The sequence below is a fragment of the Leucopleurus acutus genome, assembly GCF_964270905.1.
Source record: "Leucopleurus acutus genome assembly, chromosome: 11".
NCBI lineage: Eukaryota > Metazoa > Chordata > Mammalia > Artiodactyla > Delphinidae > Leucopleurus > Leucopleurus acutus.
In genome coordinates, this window is record NC_139152.1 from 100,055,060 (window position 1) to 100,074,964 (window position 19,905).

Here is a 19,905-nt window from a genome sequence, read left to right on the forward strand (position 1 = left end):
GAGTATGGAGTTAGGACCGGCTATGCCTTAGTGCTAAAGTCCTCTTCTGATACTAAGAAAACATAAATAATTTTTGTCAACATTTGCCCAAACCGCCCTGGAGCCCAGTGACTGAGGTGGCCTGGGACAGTCTTTCCGTGTCCATACCACCAGGCGGGGGAGGACACTCAGAGTCTTGTCGCTTTGCTTTCCGGGGTATGTGGGTGTCCTTGGGGTTCACTCTCCCGGAGAAAAGAAAAGAAATTCACTGGGCCCCTCGGGGACACTCATGCCATTGGCCTCGCCCTCTGGGCCAGGTGATGGGCACTGTTCTGCCACGGGAGGGGACAGGAATGGCAGGAGGGAGCCCCTGGGGGGCAAGGAGAGGGTGACCGGCCCCGGGGGAGCTCTGCCGCGCCCGCCCGCGGAGCTCCCCACCTTCTCCACCCACCTCTGCCGGCGGCCCGGCTGGGAGCAGAAGTGCAAAACGCCGCGGGGCGGGGCCGCGGGGCGGGGGGGCGGGGCCGCGGGGCGGGGAGGAGCCGCTCACTTGCAGGTGAAGACCTCGGTGCGCTCGCTGCACGTGTTGCACTTGACGAAGCAGCACCAGTGGAACTTGCAGTTGCACTGCCAGACCTTGGTGTACTGGTGGGTGTTGTAGCCTCGGCCGCAGCACATGGTGTCGCAGCCGTCGGCGCCGGGCGACGTGCGGTTGCACAGGCGGCCCTGGGTGCCCACGCTGCCCGTGGCCGCGTCCTCCTCGCAGTAGTTGGGCGACTTCTCGATGTACACCAGGTCCGTCTCCATGGGCTTCTGGTAGCTGCGCAGCTGTTTGATGCGCAGGAAGGTGGGCTGCCGCAGGCGGCTGGCCCGCACCACCTCCACCTGCACCGCCACGTTGTACTTCTCCTTGAGCAGGTGGCCCACCTCGCGGAACTTGGGTAGCGTGGTCCAGCACGTCTTGGTGGTGCACGAGCCCGACACGCCGTGGCACTTGCACTCCAGCTTCATGCGCTCCTCCAGGACCTGCGGGCCACAGGGCAGGCTCAGTGTGGGTGGAGGGTCGGGGCCTCCTCCAGACCTGGACCCGGCTCCCCACCCCCCGCTGTGCGACACACGGTCAGTGTTTCCTCCTCCCACAGCCTCCGTCTCCTCATGCATTGAGTGGGGCTACTGACCACAGGTGGGAAGTTGGTGCGCGCACCCATCCAGGCTGGAGGAGACACCTCTCGTCGGTGCCAGGTCCAGCGACAGCAGGTGCTTAATAAGTGCGGATCCCCCACCCCTGTCTCTTCCACTACGCACCCTCGTGCCTGGGGTAGGCCCTGGCATGCAGTCGACGCTTAATGAGTGGCTGTTCAGTGAAAGCCTGGCACGCACACGGAGCTCTGTACCCCTCTGCTGAAGGACAGAGTGGGGGCGGGCGGGAGCTGAGTGCATGGATCCGTGAGGCCCGGGTGTGCCGTCTGCTGGGAAGCCGCCCTCCGACCAGTGTTGTTCTTTCTCTGCCGCTCCCTGAGGGCCCGTGATGGGTGCAGCCGTGTTTTCCTTGGGCCTCCCTCCTTGGCCCTGGAAAGCCAATTCCCAGAGCCAGCCCTGACCCCAGGCACTCATTTACCCGGATCGAAAAGGCCCTGCCAGCCAGGCCTGATTAAAGATGGGGAATCATTAGCTGCCGCCCCACGACTGCACAAGGGCCATTTGTCAGCTGTCTGGGCTCCCGCTGGCCTCACTGTGACAGCCCAGCCCTACAGGGTCTTGGCCACCCTCTGCCCCCTGGTCCAGAACCCCAGCCCTGACCTTCAGTGAATGAATGAATGAATGAATGAACAAATGAAAGAAAGACAGAAACACCCATGGTGTCGGCTGCCGCCCCTCACTTTCCCTGCCCTGAACCTCAGTGAGTGAATGAATGAACAAATGACAGAAACACCCACGGTGTCGGCTGCTGCCCCCTCGCTTTCCCTGCCCTGAACCTCAGTGAATGAATGAATGAATGAACATATGAAAGTAAGACAGAAACACCCACGGTGTCGGCTGCCGCCCCCTCGCTTTCCCTGCCCTGAACCTCGGTGGATGAATGAATGAAAGAACATATGAAAGAAAGACAGAAACTCCCACAGTGTCGGCTGCCGCCCCCTCACTTTCCCAGCCCTGAACCTCGGTGGATGAATGAATGAATGAACAAATGAAAGAAAGACAGAAACTCCCACGGTGTCGGCTGCCGCCCCCTCGCTTTCCCAGCCCTGACCACACAGGGCCCTGGACCGAGGCAGGAACCCCGGGGCTCACACTCCAGGTGGGAAACAGGAAGAAACCGACACACAAAGCAGCAAAGTGCAGGGGCTGTGAGAGGGGGAGGCTGCCTAGGGTGGGGGGCTTCCTGGAGTAGGCGGTGCCTGTACTAGGTGTTGATGGTGGAGTAGGAGGTCATTAGACAAAGAGGAGGGGGAGCCAGGGCAGCACAGCACAAGCAAGGAAGGGGAGACTCGGCCCAAGTGAACATGACGTGAGGCTGGTGGCTTGGGGATGGAGACAGGAGAAGCTGGGGAAAAGGGAGGAGGAAGGAGAAGGAAGGTGATGCTCTGTCATGGGCGGGCCGAGGTGGGGCGGCCCCGATATCGAGAGGAGGGGAAGGGGCCAGGTTTGGGGAACACTCAGAACTGGAATTGCAGGGCTTGGTGACTGTGCCGTGGGGTGTTTGGGTGGAAGGCACTGGCCACAAGTCGGGTCTGGGGATCTGGGTGAAGGGTGGGACCTCCACCCCGGAAAAGCATATCTGGATCTCTTCTCTGCCCCCTGCCCCTCCCCCGTCTCCCCTTCATCGCAGTCAGACCTCTCCTTTCCCTCCTTCAACCCCACCCCATGTTCATCTTTGCTTGGACCATCCCCTTCCTCCAAAAGCCCCTCCCTCCATTAATCTACCCTTCAAGGCCGGGAAGCTTCTCCTGCCCTGGCCACACTGCCTGCCGTGATGCCCCCGGGCCAGGAGCTGACCAGATCATAGCCCTCTCAGAGCCCCCAGCCCGGGAAGCAGTTCACCCCACCCCAGGCTGCTGACCCCGGAGGTGCCTCCTCAGACAGGTGGTGATGGCCAGAGACCTGGCAGGAGTGTCCAGGCTAGCATTTGTGCTGGTCAGGTGGTCCAGGCTTAACGGCCATCGGGATGCCCACTTCGGCTGCAGAACAGCTGCCCCACACCTCGCTCTGCCATCTGCCCCGAGCCCCTTCCCTCCACCCGTTCCCTCCACGTTCAGATCCTGTGTGACAGTCAGCAGATGAAGCCGATCGGGCAGCTGTTTGCAGAGCAAGGGGCTGAAGCCTTGCTTGGCTGGGTCCCCGGGGCCTGAGCCTCTCCCGGGACGTGATCACAGGATTCAAGAATGTGCTGTTTCAGTCTCCAGTGCCCTCACGATAAGAGCGACAGTGACGATGGCGCCAGTCCCGCTGCCCCAGGAGACCACCTGGGAGGGTGCAGTGTGACCCACCCTTGCCTAGAGGAGCTGGTGGCTGAGCAGGGCCCCTCCCCTGGGCCTCACCCCTGCCCCACCACCCTAGGTAGTAGAGGGAGTGGATGGGGGAGCTCCAGAAAAGGGCTGACCGGGATTCTTTACAGAATAATGGACGGCCCACACTCTGGGGACAGTGGTTAGTTACTGTCAAGTTAGGGGGAGTCACAGGGTTGATGGACCGTAGTCCTGAGGGAGCCAAGAGTTGAGCAGGTCTCAGCTTGTCCAGCCCTGGCCCACCAGGGAGGCGGTGGGCCATGTGCTGGTCTGGGGTGGGCTAAAAGAGTGTCCCCCCCAAATTCATGTCCACTCAGAACCTCAGAAGGTGACCTTATTTGGAGATAGGAACTTTGCAGATGTAAGTAAGACTCGAGATGAGATCATCCTGGTTCAGGGTGGGCCCTAAGTCCAAGGACACATGTCGTGATAAGAGACAGAAGAGGAGGGAACACAGACACAGGGGAGGGGCCACGTGAAGACAGAGGCAGAGACTGGATGATGTGGCCACAAGTTAAGGAGCACCTGGGGCCACCAGTAGCTGGAAGAGGCAGGAAGGGTCTTTCCCCGGAGCCGTGGTGGGAGCTTGGCCCTGCCGACAGCTTGATTTAGGCCCTCTGCCTCTATGAGAGAATAAATTTCTCTTGCTCTAAGCCACGCAGTTTGGGGGACTTTGCTGTGGCATCATCAGCTTCCTCTCCACGTGACTTGCTGAACTCCGTGGCCCTGAGGGGGTGGGGGGGTGGGCCTGGCCGCTCTATTATGGGGCCAGGGTGCCCCAGCACTGGGATGACCCGTGAAGGTCTGGACTCAGTTCTCTAGGAAGCCTCAAAAGCCACACCCACCCCACCTCTACTGCCATGATCAGCCCCCGGGGACACTGTGTGGCCACCACCGTTGGCCTCTTCCAAGGGCTCAGACCACAAACACGCTGCACAGCCCCACAGGGTCGAGGCTGTTGGAGAGGCAGTGGGGGAGGGGCACAAGGTGCATTACACCCACTGTGCGGATGGCAAGACTGACTCAGCAGAAGGACCGGGCCAGCCAGGGCCTCACAGACAGCTGGGGACAACGCTGGCAGGAGAATCCCGGCTGCTGACCACCTTAGAGGCCTTTCCTGGGGCTGCCCTGTCCCTGACGGGCCCTCGCACTGCCCATCTGCTCTCCCAGCCCCTGACAATCTCCTTCTCCTCAGTTCATGGCTTCCAGGTTCATGGCTTCACCCCAGTCCAAAACCCCCAACATGCTGACCCTCTTCCATCCTCATCCCCCTGAACAGGCCCAGGTCCCTTCACCAGCCTCCTTATTGTCATGCCTCCTGTCTCCCCGGGGAACCAATCCTGCTAGCCTCCATTTCCCTTATGCCTTTTCATCACCTGTCAATTGGCAGGACTCCCTCCCGCCCACCCCCTGCTGCCACCAAGTCCCCATGTGTAAAATGGGGACAGTGAGTCCGTCCTCCCAGGGGTGTGGGAAAGCCCCTGCTCAAGACCTAAGCCACTGCAGAGGCTCAAAGGGGGGTGGGGGGGCTAGTTCAGTTGAGAGTTCAGACACACCTCCTCCTCCAGGGAGCCCTCCTGGTGCCTCCATGTAAGTGAATCTCTCCTTCCTCTGCCCTCCCAGACCCAGATCACTGTTTGCCTGTGCCTAGAGAATGGGGCCTATGTGCTGTCTGTGAGCTCCTTAGAGACAAAGGCTGTCACTCATTTCTTCACTCATCTGTTCATCTGACAATAATTTAATAACCACCTGCTGCATGGCAACCTGCACATCTACAGGATGAAGTCAAACCCTGGGCCTGGCGTTCAAGGCCCATTCTGGACTGGTCCCTGCTTACTTCTCAGGCCCTGTGTCACCACCCCTCGTGCTCCCGCCAGCCGGAACCATCTGCAGTACCCCTCCCCCAAGCTCCCCACCCCTCCCCCACTCCTTCCACACCCCTCCCCCACTCCTTCCACACCCCTCTCCCACCCCTCCCCCACCCCTCTCCCACTCCTCCCCCACCCCTCCACCCCTCCCACACCTCGCAGGTGCCAGCTCCTTCTGCCTCTGCTCTTCTCAGCTCCGGTACGTGGACACCACTGCCTCCCGGAAGCTACTGCCACCCCTCCCTCAGGTCCCCGGGCTCTCACTGTTTCTGGGTGCAGCCCCTGCTCCCCTCATGTGGCCCCAGTTGGAGCTGTGGGAGCTCCCGCGGCCAAGGCTATGTCTCACTCCTCCCTGACCCTGAACCCAGCATAACGCCTGGCACACAGAAGGGGCAGCGAGAGTGAACGAGCCCAGCTCTGGGCCCTGGGGCAGAGGGCATCTTCAACTCTTTGCCTGGAAAGGCGAGTCATGCCTAGCCTGCAGAGCCCCACAGGCCCTGGCGCCCTGGGTGCAGCCCCCCGGACTGGAGAGCCAGACCCAGAGGCGTTCCACTTGGCTGGCTACCCTATCTCGGGCCATCTTGCCGCCATGGCGGCCGCCCCTCCCAGCCCAGTATCTGGGGCCCTCATCTCCCAGGGGCGGGGCTGGACTCGCCCTGAGTTCTTCCCCAGTGCGTCCCGGCTTGAATGTCCTCGGTTATCACCCACCACTCTGCGGCCCGCACCACGCATGAAGCTGGCTGCCCAAGAGCCCCCAGCTCAGTTTCTGCCCTTCTGTTCCTGCTTCCTGGGAACACCCCTTCCTCCAGTCTCTCAGCAATCTGAGCCAAAGGCCGCCTCCTCCAGGAAGCCTTTCCTCGTATATCGGCAAGACCCCTCTAGGAGCAGGGCAGGGACATGGACTGTGGCCCAGGGGCCTCCCCTCACCCTTGGGTCCCAGGCCAGGCCCGGTTCCCACCTTGTGTGCAAACAGGATCCCTGTCTCACCCCTACCGCCCACCAGCTGGGGGCCGCGGGCATCACTTCACTCCCGGCCTCAGTTTTCAAACCTCTGTCATGGGAACAGTAAGGCCCAGCTCTTCGGGCTGCTGGGACGGACAGAAGTGACGGCTTGCGCTCAGCACTCCCCACCCCGCACTTTCAGGGTTCAGTTCACCAACTCCCTCCGCTAGGAGAGGGGCCCACAGCTCAGAGAGGGCCACAGCATCCCCGTGTAACGCGGCCGTCACACGTGACCCAGGCCTGCCCGCCCCGCCCCGCCCAGTGCCCGCCCTACCTTCCTGCCCGCCTCATTGTTGTGCAGGTTCATGAGGCGCCTGGCGTTTTTCTTGATCTCGCGGGCGTCCACGAAGCGCCGGGAGAAGTCGATGCCGTAGCGCACGTCGGCGGAGCAGCCGCCCCACTTCCAGCCCTCGGCCTGGTTGTAGTAGCCCTGCTTCTCGCGGTCGCAGCCGCAGTTGCTCAGGTTGCCCTGGCTGCAGGCGGCGGTGACGGCGTGAGCCACGCCGGCGGCGGTGATGGCGTACGTGAAGGCGGCCTCCCGGCTCCCTGCGGGGAGGGGGCGGGTGCGGACGGTGAAGCCCCGCAGGTCCCGGCCCGGTGGGCTCAGGGGACCCAGTGCTGGGCCCTGGTCCTGCTGCCGGCCGGCTGTGTGACTCTGGGCTCAGCCCTTAGCCTCTCTGAGCTTCTCACTCAGCAAAGCGGGGCCCATAGAACCCACCTTTCAGGGCTGTGGTGAGGACGGTATACAGTGGGCACTCGATGTATGCCACGGCCCTGCCACCGGCATGTAAGACACTTCTCTTCCTGTCCCGGAAGCCTGGGCTGGAGAGGCCCAACTTCCTCCTGGGAGACAGCAGTGCGGGGCGGGCCTGGGAGGGGATGTTTGGGGTCTGGGCCTCTGTCAGCCTCCCAGCACTGCTCTTCATGAACCAGCCACTTGTGCTGATCCCTTTGGGGGGCACCCACCCCACCAGCCAGGGGCCAGACAGAATCGCCCCAGCTCAGAGTGGCGCCAGAGCCCTTCGTTGCCGTCTGTCTCTCTCCCTCTCTAAGCACCCACTGTCACCCATCACCAGGCCCTGGCCTCCTGAATCTCCCTTCTCCTCCGACACCCCTGCCTGCTTCAGGGGTCTCTGAACTGCCACACTCAGGTGCTGGTCCTCCCGACCTCCCTCACCCACCAGCCACCCTCCAGGCAGGTGCAAAGTGCAGCTCCGCACCCCCCCACACACACTTTCCCTCCCTCTCCTCTGCCTGAGCTGAGGAGGGAAGGCCTGCCGTCCAAGCCTGAAGTCCATGTCCAGCTGGACCCCCAGCCCCCTCTCCCCGTCCGCCACCCAGAAAGACCCAAATCCGGTACTGCTCACATGCTCCTGGACGGTTCCTGGTCTTTTCGGTGTTATTTCCTTCCCCTTCATGCCCAAATTTTAACAACTTTCCAAGGCCAGTTCCAATGCCTCCTCCTCCAGGCAGCCTTCCCAGACCACCAGCCAGAAGGGAGCCCGGGCTGCCTGATCTCCCTCAGTGGCAGGTCTGACGCTCTCATTGCTCTCGACACTGTCCACTGGTTAGCCCTACCACTGGGACTTGCCAGCTCCACACGGGTCAAAGTCCCCTCAGATGAGCGGGTCCAGCTCTCATTCTTTATTTTCCACAGCCCCCAGCCTGTGCATCCTGCCATCCTGGCCCCAGTCTCTTGAGCCCCTCTCACCTTGCCCACGAGCACAGAGGCTCCCTGTGGGCCACGGCCGGTTCTGTGTGGTCCCCAGCACCTGCCACTATGGGTACAGAGCTCAGTGATGTCGACTGGCCCAAAGCCAAGCTCTGCTGAGCGGGAATCGCACTGCCCTCAGCAGTAGCGGGGTGTGGCCACTGCAAACCCACGACCCCATCCTTGCACGAGCCCTGTGTTTGTGCCCCGCGAGCACCAGCGTGCCCCTCTGCGTGCTTGGTGCTGTCGCTGTTGTTGGGGGCTGGCGTCATCCCCCCAGACTGAGGGAGGGTGGAGGGTCAAGTTAGGCCCATTCCATAAACATCCATTGAGCACCAACTTTATGCCCAGCCCTGTGCTGGGCACCGACTGTGTGCTCTGGGGTCCACCTCCTCACCCACCAACCCGCTGAGGGGGGCTCACCTAGATGGGATCCCTGTTCCCCTGGGGGGCTTACCCTCAGGGAGGTCCCTGTCCCCAGGGTGGGGGGGCCCACCCTTGGTGGGGTCCCTGTCCCCGGGGTGGGCTTCATCCTCAGTGAGTTCCTCTACCCTGGGGGTCTCACCCTCAGTGGGATCCCTGTTCCCTGGGGGGCTCACTTATCTGGGGTCCCTGTTCCCGGGGTTTCTCCCACTCAGGATGAGGACCAGGGTGAGACCTTCTGGTCTCCGGGACCCAGGGCAGAGGAGGCTTTGGTTGGCCTCTGCTGTCTCGGAGGGGCCATAGCTTCCTGGAAACTTCCATCCTCTGAGAAGAGCTGATGGAAGGTGGTGTCGGGCATCCCTTCCTCCCCAGAAAGATCAGGGGATCTTTGCAAAGGGCACAGGGCGGCACTGCCCAGGGCCTTGCTGGACATCCAGCCCCTCCTCCTGGGTGGGCCCTTCCTGCCCACACTTCCCACCTCCCGCGTGGGGACCGCTCTGCTGCCACCGCTCTGTAAGAAGCCTCTCTCAGCACAGTGAGTGGCTCCTGGAGGATCACTGAGGAGCCCTGGTCCCTGCACCGTCCAGGCCATCAGCCAGGAGCACCAGACAGATACAGGGACAGGGAGAGGATGGTGCGAAGTGGGTTACTGAACTCCTCGCTGTTGGTTTGGTGTCACCCAAGCCCAGCAGGGCCTGCGACAAGCTTGCGCTTGGGCGGGGGAGCAGCGGTGAACTCGTGAGGGGATTCCAGGAGAGGAGGGGACCACAGTGCTCTGCGAGGAGGGGCACAGGGAACCATGGAACCTCCAAGAATGCCCTGACCTGCCTCTCTAAGGGAGGGCAGAGGGTGGAGTCAGGGAAGGCTTCCTGCAGGAGGTGGCATCTTAAAATAAATCTTACCAAGAAGTATGAGTTAACTCCCCATGAGTGCGTGAGAGTGTGTGTACGTGATGTGTGTGACTGAGTACATGGTGTCTGAGTACGTGAGCGTGTGAGTATATAGTTGTGTGGTGCGTGGGTGGTAGGTGCATACTCCTGGTGCAGAGGTGTGAAACGACTTTCTGTTGCTTGCACAAGTCTGAGATCAAGAGCAATAAGAAAAGAGGGGGCCGAGGTCCCGGGGAGCCAGCTTGTGGGTGGCCAGAGATGTCCCACGCAGCAGTGGGCACTTTCCGTGCAGGTGCTGGGTCAGGAGGCTGTAGGATGTGCATCTTGGAGCTCACTCTGGCTACACAAGGGGTGGGGTCCTGGAACTGTTTCGAAAGTGGATCAGCAGAGCTGCGCTTCTCTCCTCCTCACGCCATCGCTCACCTGCTGTCACGGCACCAGCACCACTCTAACCCTTAGCACGTGTTCTCATCGCACTGTCCCGACAATCGTGCGAGGCAGGTTTCATCCTTATTGCCATTGCACAGGGGAGGACGCTGAGGCACACAGAAGTTATGAGACTAGCTGTTAGGGGCTGAAGCCGGACTCGAACCCAGGCAGAGGAATCAAAGCCCAGCGAGGCAGACGGAGGGACTCGGGGCCTGGGGCACAGGTCACCGGAGGCCATCCTGCCCCCAGCTTGGCCCCCGTGCAGCTCGGTGACCTTGGGCAGGAGGAGGCAGGAGAAGAGGTGTGCACAGCCCCCTTGCAGAGGAGATGCTGCACTTGGACTATCTGTGGACCCCAGGCGTGCGGTGGTGGCGGGGCGCTAGTGGCAGGGGAACGCCGGCGGGAAGCTCTGGGGAGGTAGAGCTAGCCTCAGAGTGGGCGTGTCACAAGCTAGTCGCCCAGCAAGGGGTTAGAAATCTCCACCAGTTGTGTAATCACACCAAGAGGCCAGGCCAACGGCGTTAAAAGTGCCACAGCCAAGCCCTGCCTAGGCGAGCACGGTGCGGCCTGCCCTCGGAAGCCCTGCCCGTGACCCTCTTCTTCCCCAAACGCTCTCCCTCCCCATCGGCAGCCAGATGGGAGACTCCCACGTCCTCCGACCTAACGCCCCCAAGCAGGCCAGCAGGCGCCCAGGCCGGGCCTGTGTGTTCGGAGGGCATTTCACAGAACCCTCTCCCAGGCTGTCTGCTCCCGCCTGGTTTCTGCCCTGCTCAGCTCAGACCCAGTTACTCATCAGTTACTCACCGGGCTGCCGCTCCCACTAATTCCTTTTTTATTTGCTTTTAATGAGCCAAACCCTCTCATCTCACCATGGAGACAAAGGGGAGGCAAGCAGTGAGAGAGCTGCAGTCTAGGGAGAACTGAGGAGAATGAGGTGGGGTCCTGGATGGAGGGGTTCCCACGTGCCCGCACTCTGCACATACATCTTATTTAATGCTCACGACAGCCCCGTGGCCCCATTTCACAGACGTGGCTGCAGACTCAGAGGGCTTCGTTACTGGCCCCAGGTCACAGTGTGCCTGACATGGAGGGATGAGACGGGCCCCTCCCCCGATCACCACAGGGGCTGGCTTGGAATCCCTGGCATGTCGCCTGCCCATCCTCTAGGGTGAGAAGGAGCCAGTGTGTAGATTTAGAAAGAAGTCCCTTGGGCTTTCCTGATGGCGCAGTGGTTGAGAGTCCGCCTGCCGATGCAGGGGACACGGGTTCGTGCCCCGGTCTGGGAAGATCCCACGTGCCGCGGGGCGGCTGGGCCCGTGAGCCATGGCCACTGAGCCTGTGTGTCCGGAGCCTGTGCTCTGCAATGGGAGAGGCCACAACAGTGAGAGGCCCGCGTACCGCAAAAAAAAAAAAAAAGAAAGAAGCCCCTTGAACCCGTGCCCCATGGCCAGCAAACATCGATGGCTCCCCAAGCTTCAGAGATGCCCTCGAGCCCAGCCGTTCCTCCCACCACGCCATCAAGCCCCACCTGGCCAAGCGCACACCACTGCTCTGGAACAGGAGTAGCCTGGCTCCCTGCGGCCCGCGCTGGGGGACGCTGGGCCCCTCCTTGCTGGGAACCCTGCCTGCGCGCCCACGTGCCTGCAGCTCACCCAGGCTCTGGACGCAGCTGGGAGGCCCCCCGCTCCTGGAAGCCCTATTGGGGTGAGGGCCTTCCTCTGGGCTCCTGCCAGGTGCCCGCGGGCTGCAGGGGTGGTGGGTCGGATCCATGTCTGATTCTTCCAGGTACGCCCACCCTGCCTCATTATTCCCTGAGTCTTCATGTGAGCAGGGCTGGGGCTGGACGCACTACATTCATCACCTTTTTTTTTTTTTGCGGTACGCGGGCCTCTCACTGTTGTGGCCTCTCCCGTTGCAGAGCACAGGCTCCGGACGCGCAGGCTCAGCGGCCATGGCTCACGGGCCCAGCCGCTCCGCGGCACGTGGGATCTTCCCAGACCGGGGCACGAACCCGCGTCCCCTGCATCGGCAGGCGGACTCTCAACCACTGCGCCACCAGGGAAGCCCCATCACCTCCTTTTATCTCCACGACCACCCACGGAATAGATGCTCTTGATGAGACCCGTCTCGCAGGTGGGAACACCGAGCCTCGAAGGCGGGAAGTGATTTGCTCCAGGCAGTAGCAGTAATGGCCGTCTGAGCACAGCGGCTGCTCCAGCTCTGTCTGGTGATGAGGGTGGGGAGTTGGGTGAAGGCAGCGAGGATGGTCTGTTTGGGGCCAGCAGCTGTCCTGGGGGTACGCTTCAGACTTGGGAGGCCCGGGGGCCCCTCTTGGGATCCAGAGCCACCCCAGCGTGGATCTGTACCCCCAGACACCAGAGCCAGCAACAGGGCTCTGCAGTCTGCGTCTGGCACCTGACAGGTCAAGGTGGGCTCCATTAGCCACGCGGGGCCCCGGCCCGAGGTTTCGGGAAAGCAGAGAGGGAGGTACGGGGAGACTCGGGGAGGAGCAGGCAAGAAAGCCTTGGACTTGCATTCTCACAGCTGCTGTGCGGCCCCAGGCAAGTCACAAACCCTCTCTGAGCCTGCGTCCCCATTCGCCCTACGGCCCCAGGAGCAGCTCTAAGAGCAAACGGGACAAATGGGCATCGCCCTCAGCATCACCAAATACTGAGCGGGCCAGGGAAGCCCAGGTACAGTGCAGGGGCCCCAGGACAGGCCCAGGCCCCGCTCTGTGCTGTCCACAGCCTCCTCCCAGTCCGCCTGCCCAGCTGCCGCCTCCATGCCTATTCCAGATGAACCCACAACAGCCACGCCCTCAGAGACCACTGCCCCATGGATAAACTGAGGCGCCGGCCGCTCAGGGGCCAGCCAGCTCTGCTCTCCCTTTGCTCTTGGTTATTCAAACTTAACCGCACCCCCACTGCCCCGCTCCATGCCGGCCAGACCTGACTCCCGGGGAAAGAGGGTTTTCCTGGGTCAGTAGGGCCTAGCCCACCCACCTGTCCCCTCACCCTGACCCCGATGAGGACGCTGGGGACCAGGCAGATCTCTGTGAGCAGTTACTGGAGGGGACAAATGTGGCTCCTGGGTCATGCGAGGGCCTGGGCAGAACAGAGGTCCCCTCACCCCCCCAGGGCAGAGCTGGGGGCTGTGCCCGCCCTCCCCAGGCCCCAGGCACACACACCCTCCTCAGTGTCCCCTCAAAGCCACCTGCCACTTCCTAGCATCCGTAGGGGCCTGGCACACTATCTTTAGAAAGCCACAAAAAGCCCTAATTGAGCTCATAATGACCCGATTAACTGCAGGCCTGGGGAGGCAGGGTGAGAAAAGCACTTGCATCCGTCTGAGAAGGGGAGCTGGGGACCTGGCACCTGGAGGCTGGGAGGGCCTCAGGGACCATCCAGTGCTAGCTACACAGTGCAACTCCTCAGACAAGGAGTCTGAGGCCCAGAGAGGGGCAGCATGCTGCCCAAGGTCACACAGTGGCTCAGGAAGTCGGGGAGCCCAGACCTGACATTCCAGAATGACTGAGGTGAGGTCAAAGCCCCAGAGAAGGGGCTCAGAGTCTGAGACCTCGAGTTTAAGTCCAGACCTAAAATTGGCCAGTTGGGTGACCTTGGACCAATCAAGGGGCCTTTCTATGTCTCGATGTCCCCACTTTGCAAAATAAGGATAACTGCTCTGATACGGCCAAGCCACCATGTCAGGGGACCCACGTGTCATCCCAGGTGGGCAGGCCTGGCCCCAGCACAGAGGGTCGCTGACGCGAGCTTCACGCCCACACGTGTGGGACGCACCACACACGGGCTCTCCGTGGGTGTACACAGGTTTAGGCATCCATGCATGTGTACCTCTGCATGTGTCCCCATGCCCGTGTCCCTGGGCGTATGCCTGGACTTACGTTTGCACAAATGCAGTTCCTATAAGCGTGAGCAAGTGTGTGCTCCCGTGTGTGTTCCTGTGCTCGTGGCCAACGCAGCTCAGATCTGTCAGACCCTGCCTCTCTGCCAACCTGTGCTTGCCCCTCTTTGAAAACACACAGCATTTTCTACAATGCAGTAATAAAAAGGCAAACCACCCAGTTTAAAATGGGCAAAGGATCCGAATAGACATTTCTCCAAAGAAGGTATAAAAATGTCCATTAGGGCTTCCCTGGTGGCACAGTGGTTGAGAGTCCGCCTGCCCATGCAGGGGACGCGGGTTCGTGCCCCGGTCCGGGAGGATCCCACGTGCCGCGGAGCGGCTCGGCCCGTGAGCCACGGCCGCTGAGCCCGCGCGTCCGGAGCCTGTGCTCCGCAACGGGAGAGGCCACAGGGGTAAGAGGCCCGCGTACCGCAAAAAAAAAAAAAAAAAAAAATGTCCATTAAGCACAAAAAAAGATGCTCAACGTCATTAGCCATCAAGGAAATGCAGATCAAAGCCACGATGAGACAGCACGTCACACCCGCTAGGATGGCTAAAATACAAAGAGAGACACTAACAAGTGCTGACGAGGACGTGGAGAAATCAGAACCTTCGTGCACCGCTGGTGGGAATGGAAAATGGTGCAGCCGCTATGGAAACCATTTGGAGGTTCCTCAAAATGTTAAATACAGAGTTACTATTTTTTTTTTTCAGAGTTACTATTAATATTTAACCCAGCAATTCCTCTCCTAGCTATGTACCCAAGAGAAATGAACACGTGTCCACACGACAACTTGTACGTGAATACTCATAGCAGCGTGATTCACAATAGCAAAAGGAGGAAACAACCCAAATGTCCATCAGCGGATGAATGGATAAAGAAACTGTGGTCTCTCCACACAATGAAACACTCTTCAGCCCTATAAAGGAACGGAGTACTGACACAGGCTACGACATGGAGGAACCTTGAAAACGTGATGCTCAGTGAAAGATGCTGGACACAAAAGCCACATGGTGTAGGATTCCACTGATATGAAACGTCCAGAATGGGTAACTCCACAGAGATAGGAAGCAGATGAGTGTTGCCAAGGGCGAGGGGGATTGGAGGATGATTGCTAAGTGTTTCTTTTTGGAGCGATGAAAATGTTCTAAAATTGACTATGGGGATGGTTGCACAACCTGTGACTAAAAACCAGTGAATAGTACACTTTAAATGCTTGAATTGTACTGTATATGAGTTATATCTCAATAAAGCTGTTCTAAAAACATACAGCATCTGATGGTTTTAGGGGATTGCATACAACCTGTCCTACTCGATTTAAACTCTCACAGGGGCCCCACCTCACAGTGAGGATGCTTGGCTCAAAGGAGGCCGGTGACTGGCCCAAGGCCTCATGGCAGGCTGACCACAGAGCTGGGATCTGACCCAGGACCCCAGAGTCCATGCTCGGACCACTCCCCCCACACCCACCAGAACAGGGAAACCATACAGTCTGTCTGCCCCCTCACTGACCAGGCCTGAGACCCAGGCTTGCATGTGTCACGCCCGGGCACCCTACTCCATCTCTCACCCTTCCCTCCCTCACTCCTCTGCTACCATCCCAGCACCAAGCATGGTCTGCCCTCCTGGCCAACCCCAGGGCCCCAGGGAGGAGGCCCTCAGCCCCTACCCATCCCCAAGCCCACGGCCAAGCATACAGTGGGACAAGACTAACACATCACAGCCCAGGGGACCAGCGGGCTTGGGAGGGTTCACAGGGAGTGCAGGCAGAGGGCCTCGGTCAGAACCACGGATGGGACAGCAGGGCGGGTGGCTGTAGGGAGGGACTTGGGTGGAGGATGCCCAGTGCGGGCCCCTCTCAAGAGGGATGCCGAAGGTGAGTCCTAAATGACAAGAGGAATGACCCATGCAAAGGCGCAGGGAACAGTGTTCAGGCAGAGGGAACAGCAATGCTAAGGTCACAGGGAGGGAATGAGCCACGCGTGTAGGGTTTGATGCAGAAGAGACAGCCACTCCATGGTGACTTTGGGAGCCCGCGGGGACGATATTAGATTTTATTCTATGAACATGGAAAGCCCCTGGAGGGTGCTGCTGTGACCGACATTGGACATGGGACAGGGTGGGCTTCCTGAGTCCTTGGCCCAGCCAGTGGGACAGTGCCAGCTGGTGAGCTCCCCCACTCCTCTGAGACCCTCCACCACCACCCCATTCAGCCCTCAGGCTCCCAGGAGCTTAGAAGGGGTGGGAGAATACCTCCCCCTGCCCACAGTTTACAGGTGGAGCGATGGAGGCCAGGGAGGCCAGGAGACACCCTAGCCACACCAGCAGCTCCTGGGGTGCCCCAGCGGGGCAGCGCAGTGCCCGTGTCCCAGCCTTGGCTCAGTCATGGGGCCTGGGCACGCACTCCCTGCCCGAGCTGCGTCCCGGCACACACGGGCGAGGTGGAAAGGCTGTGGTGGGGGGAGGCAGGGGAGCCCAGAGATGCCTCGAGGCCCACCAGGCCCCAAATCCCCATTTGTGCACTTGAAGGGTCAGAAGCCCAGAGGCCCCGCCCCACCAGGCCCCCGCCATCCTGACCTAGGATTCTGGCGGTGTGGGGGGCCCGGCCTGGACCACCCCCGGGTGCGATCCACGCTCTGCTGAGTGAGGCCGGAGAGGCTGCCTTGCACCCCGGTGCCTGTTTCTGTACCTGCTAAAGGGAGGTGATAACATCACCCACCTCGCGGGGTCCAGCGCCGCGTGGGTGAGGAAGTGCTCAGGGCGCGGAAGCTGCTCTTATCACCCATCGCAGAGCAGCCTGGACCCTGGGCCTAGGACAGGCGAAGGCCTGCGCTGGCGCTGTGTGTGTGCACATGCGTGTGCCTGTGCATGTGCGTGTGTGTTGCCCTCTCTGTGTCCCTCTTGCCGTAGGTCTCTGTCTGTCCTTCCCTCTCAGTTTCTGCCTCTCTCTCTACGGCCCTCTGTCCCCCTGGCTCTCTCCGGCCCCGTCCCAGCCGCCGCCCCGGCTCGTCCCCGGCTGAGTCAGTGTCTCCACGCTAAGCTCTTCCCTGCCGTTGTCATAAACAGAGCACTGGAAACAGTCGTGCCAGGTCCGAACACGCCGGCACACCCGCGCCCGCGGCCTTTGTTCTGACCCGGCGGGGCCCTCACAGCCGCAGCGGCCCTCCAGGGGGGTCGTGCTCCGGCTGGGCCCGGGGGGCCTGGCCCAGGGCCACGCGGCGAGGGGCAGCCAGGGCCGGGAGGTCTGCGTCCCCAGCTGGGCTGGCCTTCCACCCCTGCCCCGTGGCTCTGGGGAGGCTGGCAAGGCCTCTTCTGCGGCCTGTCTCCTTAGGGAGGTCAGCCCCGGGCAGCCTTCCTCAGACCACACCCTCCTTCGTCGGGCCTGCGGCAAAATCAGCCGCTGCCGGTGAGGGGGGACGCGATGGAGCCAGAGCCCCTTCCCCGCCCCCCCGCAGCTGCCCCCTGTCTCCACCAGCTGGTACCCGGACCCCGCCGGGGCACAGGGCTGAACCGTGGGTTCAGATCTCTAGTTCTCACCGGCGTGTGACCTTGGCCAAGACAGGCTTCCGTGGGCCTCAGTCTCCCCATCTATGCTGTGCGGACAGGGGAACCAGGAGCGAGTGATATTTGTGCAAGGGCCGGCCGCGGCGGCCTCGGGGGAATGGTGCTCCCACAGTGGTGGCAGGAGGGGTCCCAGGTGGAGGTGGACTGAGGTCTGGGCCATGCCTTGCCCCTGGAGGCCGGGGGTGGAGGCCCGCCCACCTGGGATCTGTGTCCTGCTCAGTGGACCAGACCCCAGCACCCTGGACCCCTCGTCCGTGGAGCCCTGGGCAGATGTGCGTGCCAAGGAAGCAGAGGGTCCTCCTGCCCCTATTCTGAGGAGAGACGCCCCCCCAAGTCCTGGTGGCGTCGGGGCCCCAGCCTCAGCCCTGGTGCGGGTGGGTAGACGGGGGGCCGGAGAATGGGAGGCCGTGCCCAGGGTCACACGGTGGGACCGCGGCAGCGCCCTCTCCCCTCCCAGACCCCATCCGCACCCCCACAGCCTGTCCTGTCTGTCCGGGCCCTGCCACTGAAGGTGGAAAATTCCCGTCCTGGATGAGCTCCAGGCGGACCTAGAGGAGTCACGTGGAGGGATCGGCCACGGCCCAGCCTGAGCCCCCAGCTGCTTGCCACTGGCGGGTCCAGAGCCTGGTCGTCCCAGGAACCGCTGCTCCCGGGAGCAGGTTGGCCTTCCGGTGCAGGGGCCCAGAGCCAGGGCCACCCGAGCGACCAAGGCTCATCACACCCTGAAGCAGGAGTGGGCTAGGGGAGCCCTGCCTCCAGGAAAGTCCTTCTGATTCTGACATTCGAGGCCCCAATTCTCCCTAGCGTCCTGGCCGCCTGGACCCCGGGCCTCGAGCCTGGACAACGTCTGTTCTGCTGCCTCAGGCTGGGCCCCCGGGATGGGGGTGGGGGTAGGGAGTGACCAGGACAGACAGGACGAAGCTGTGTGTCCCTCAGAGCTGGGGCCTGTGGGCTGAGAGGGCGTGCCCGGTGCAAGGCCGGGGCCCAGGCAGGCCTCCCAGTCCAGCCCCATCGGCTCACCCAGGGCATCCCGGGTGCAAGGCTCCGAGCGCAGGGCTGGGTGGCCTTCGCTCCACTGCCAGCGCCCTGCCCCTGGCCCGACAGGCAGCAGGCACTCGGCGCTTGCAGGCTGAGCAGTTGCAGGGGCTGCCAAAGGGGGCCACCCTCACGCCCCTGCGCCGCCCCCGGAAGCAGATGGTCGGTGACCCTCTGCCCTCAGCCGAGCTGGAGGACGGCGTCCTGGGGGAAGGCAGTCAGACCTGGGTTCGAATGTCCGCTCTGCCCCTGACCAGGGTGACTCCGGGCAACTCCTGACCCCTCTGAGAGCAGTGCCGCCAGCAGAAGGCTCACACGAGCCACGCAGGTCATTTTAACTTTTCTAGTTGCCACATGGAGGAAGTGAAGATGATTAGGTGAGCTTAAACTTGGCAACACATTTTATTTAGCCAATATATCCAAATATTACCATTTCTACATCTTAATGTGAAAAGATCATGAAAGAGCTCTTTTTCTTGCTTCTTTTCTCTCCAAGTCTTTGAAACCTGTCATGTATCTCACACTCAACGGCACATTGCAGCTCGCACGCACCATATTTCAAGCGCTCTCCTGCCCGTGGTGGCCTGTGCCCCCAGAGTGGACAGTGCAGGCTTCGTCCCTCCTGGGGACTCGTGTCGGACCTCCCTGAGCCTGGTGTGCAAGCCCCGGGCAGGGGCCGGGCATGCGGTAGGTGCACAGGGCCTGGGAGCTGCCCTTTCTCCTCCAAGGCCCCAGCCAGTGGCCGACTTGAAGCCCCCAGACCCTCGCCTTTCAGACACTCAGAAGTAGGCCACTCTGCTCCCTCGGGTGTCCGGGAGCGGATGGCCCTTGCTGCGCCCCTACTGCAGGCAGCCGGGCGGCTCAGGGCTTGCTCCCAACGCAAATCTCACCCACGAAACAAACGGGCACCACGTGAGGCAGGATTAGGGGTGGCCCCTATGCCTGGTCGTGTCCGAGCGGCTCGTGATGGGCGGGACTCAGTGTTCCATGGCAGCTCGGGGTGGGCGGGGGCCCGAGTGCACGCAGCTGCAGCCCCCATGCCCGTGCCAGTGGGTCCCAAGGGGCTGGGCTCAGGCAGAGATGGGTCGGTGGGCGGCGGAAGGCCCTCTGTGCTCAGACCCACCTGTGCCTTCCTGGCCTTCACAGCGCTCACGCCTCAGCCCACAGCCCTCCAGCCGTGACCCCTCCTGCCGCCTCCGGTCTCCCCACCGTCCCGTTTGCTCCAGGCGCTCCCACAGTTCCTGGAAAATACCATCCACTTTCTTCCGGCCTCTGGACTTTGGCACATGCTGTTCCCTCCAGCTGGAGCCCCCTTCCCTGCTCTCACCTTCAGGCTGGTCTGGGTCACTCTGATCCTCCCTCGGGTCTCAACGGACACATCACCCCATCAAGGAAGCCCTCGACAGCAGTCCTCATTCCGTTGTGGCGCCTGTTAGAAATGCCCTGCCTGGGGACCCTGAGTTTCTAACGGGTGTCCCTGGAATACGAGGTTCACCCCTGACTCTCATGCTTTCCCCCGTCCTCCTCCCGCACCCCATGGAAAAAGACAGTTGAGTTGGGGACGCATTCACATACCCCACCCCAACAAGCT

The 19,905-nt window shown here is 61.6% G+C and overlaps 1 protein-coding gene across 2 annotated transcripts in view; it reads right to left on the reverse strand.

The window, feature by feature from the left end:
• Window positions 1-525: 525 nt before the first annotated feature.
• The window catches only part of WNT7B (Wnt family member 7B), a gene marked incomplete at both ends in the record, with an annotated part of 50,164 nt that continues 30,784 nt past the window's right edge, over window positions 526-19,905 (reverse strand). For both annotated transcript variants that reach the window (XM_082849982.1, XM_082849981.1), the window contains 2 exons: window positions 526-1,005; window positions 6,630-6,901. In XM_082849982.1, the coding sequence (XP_082706108.1) occupies window positions 526-1,005; window positions 6,630-6,901 (752 nt within the window). The remainder of the gene's footprint in view (window positions 1,006-6,629; window positions 6,902-19,905) is intronic.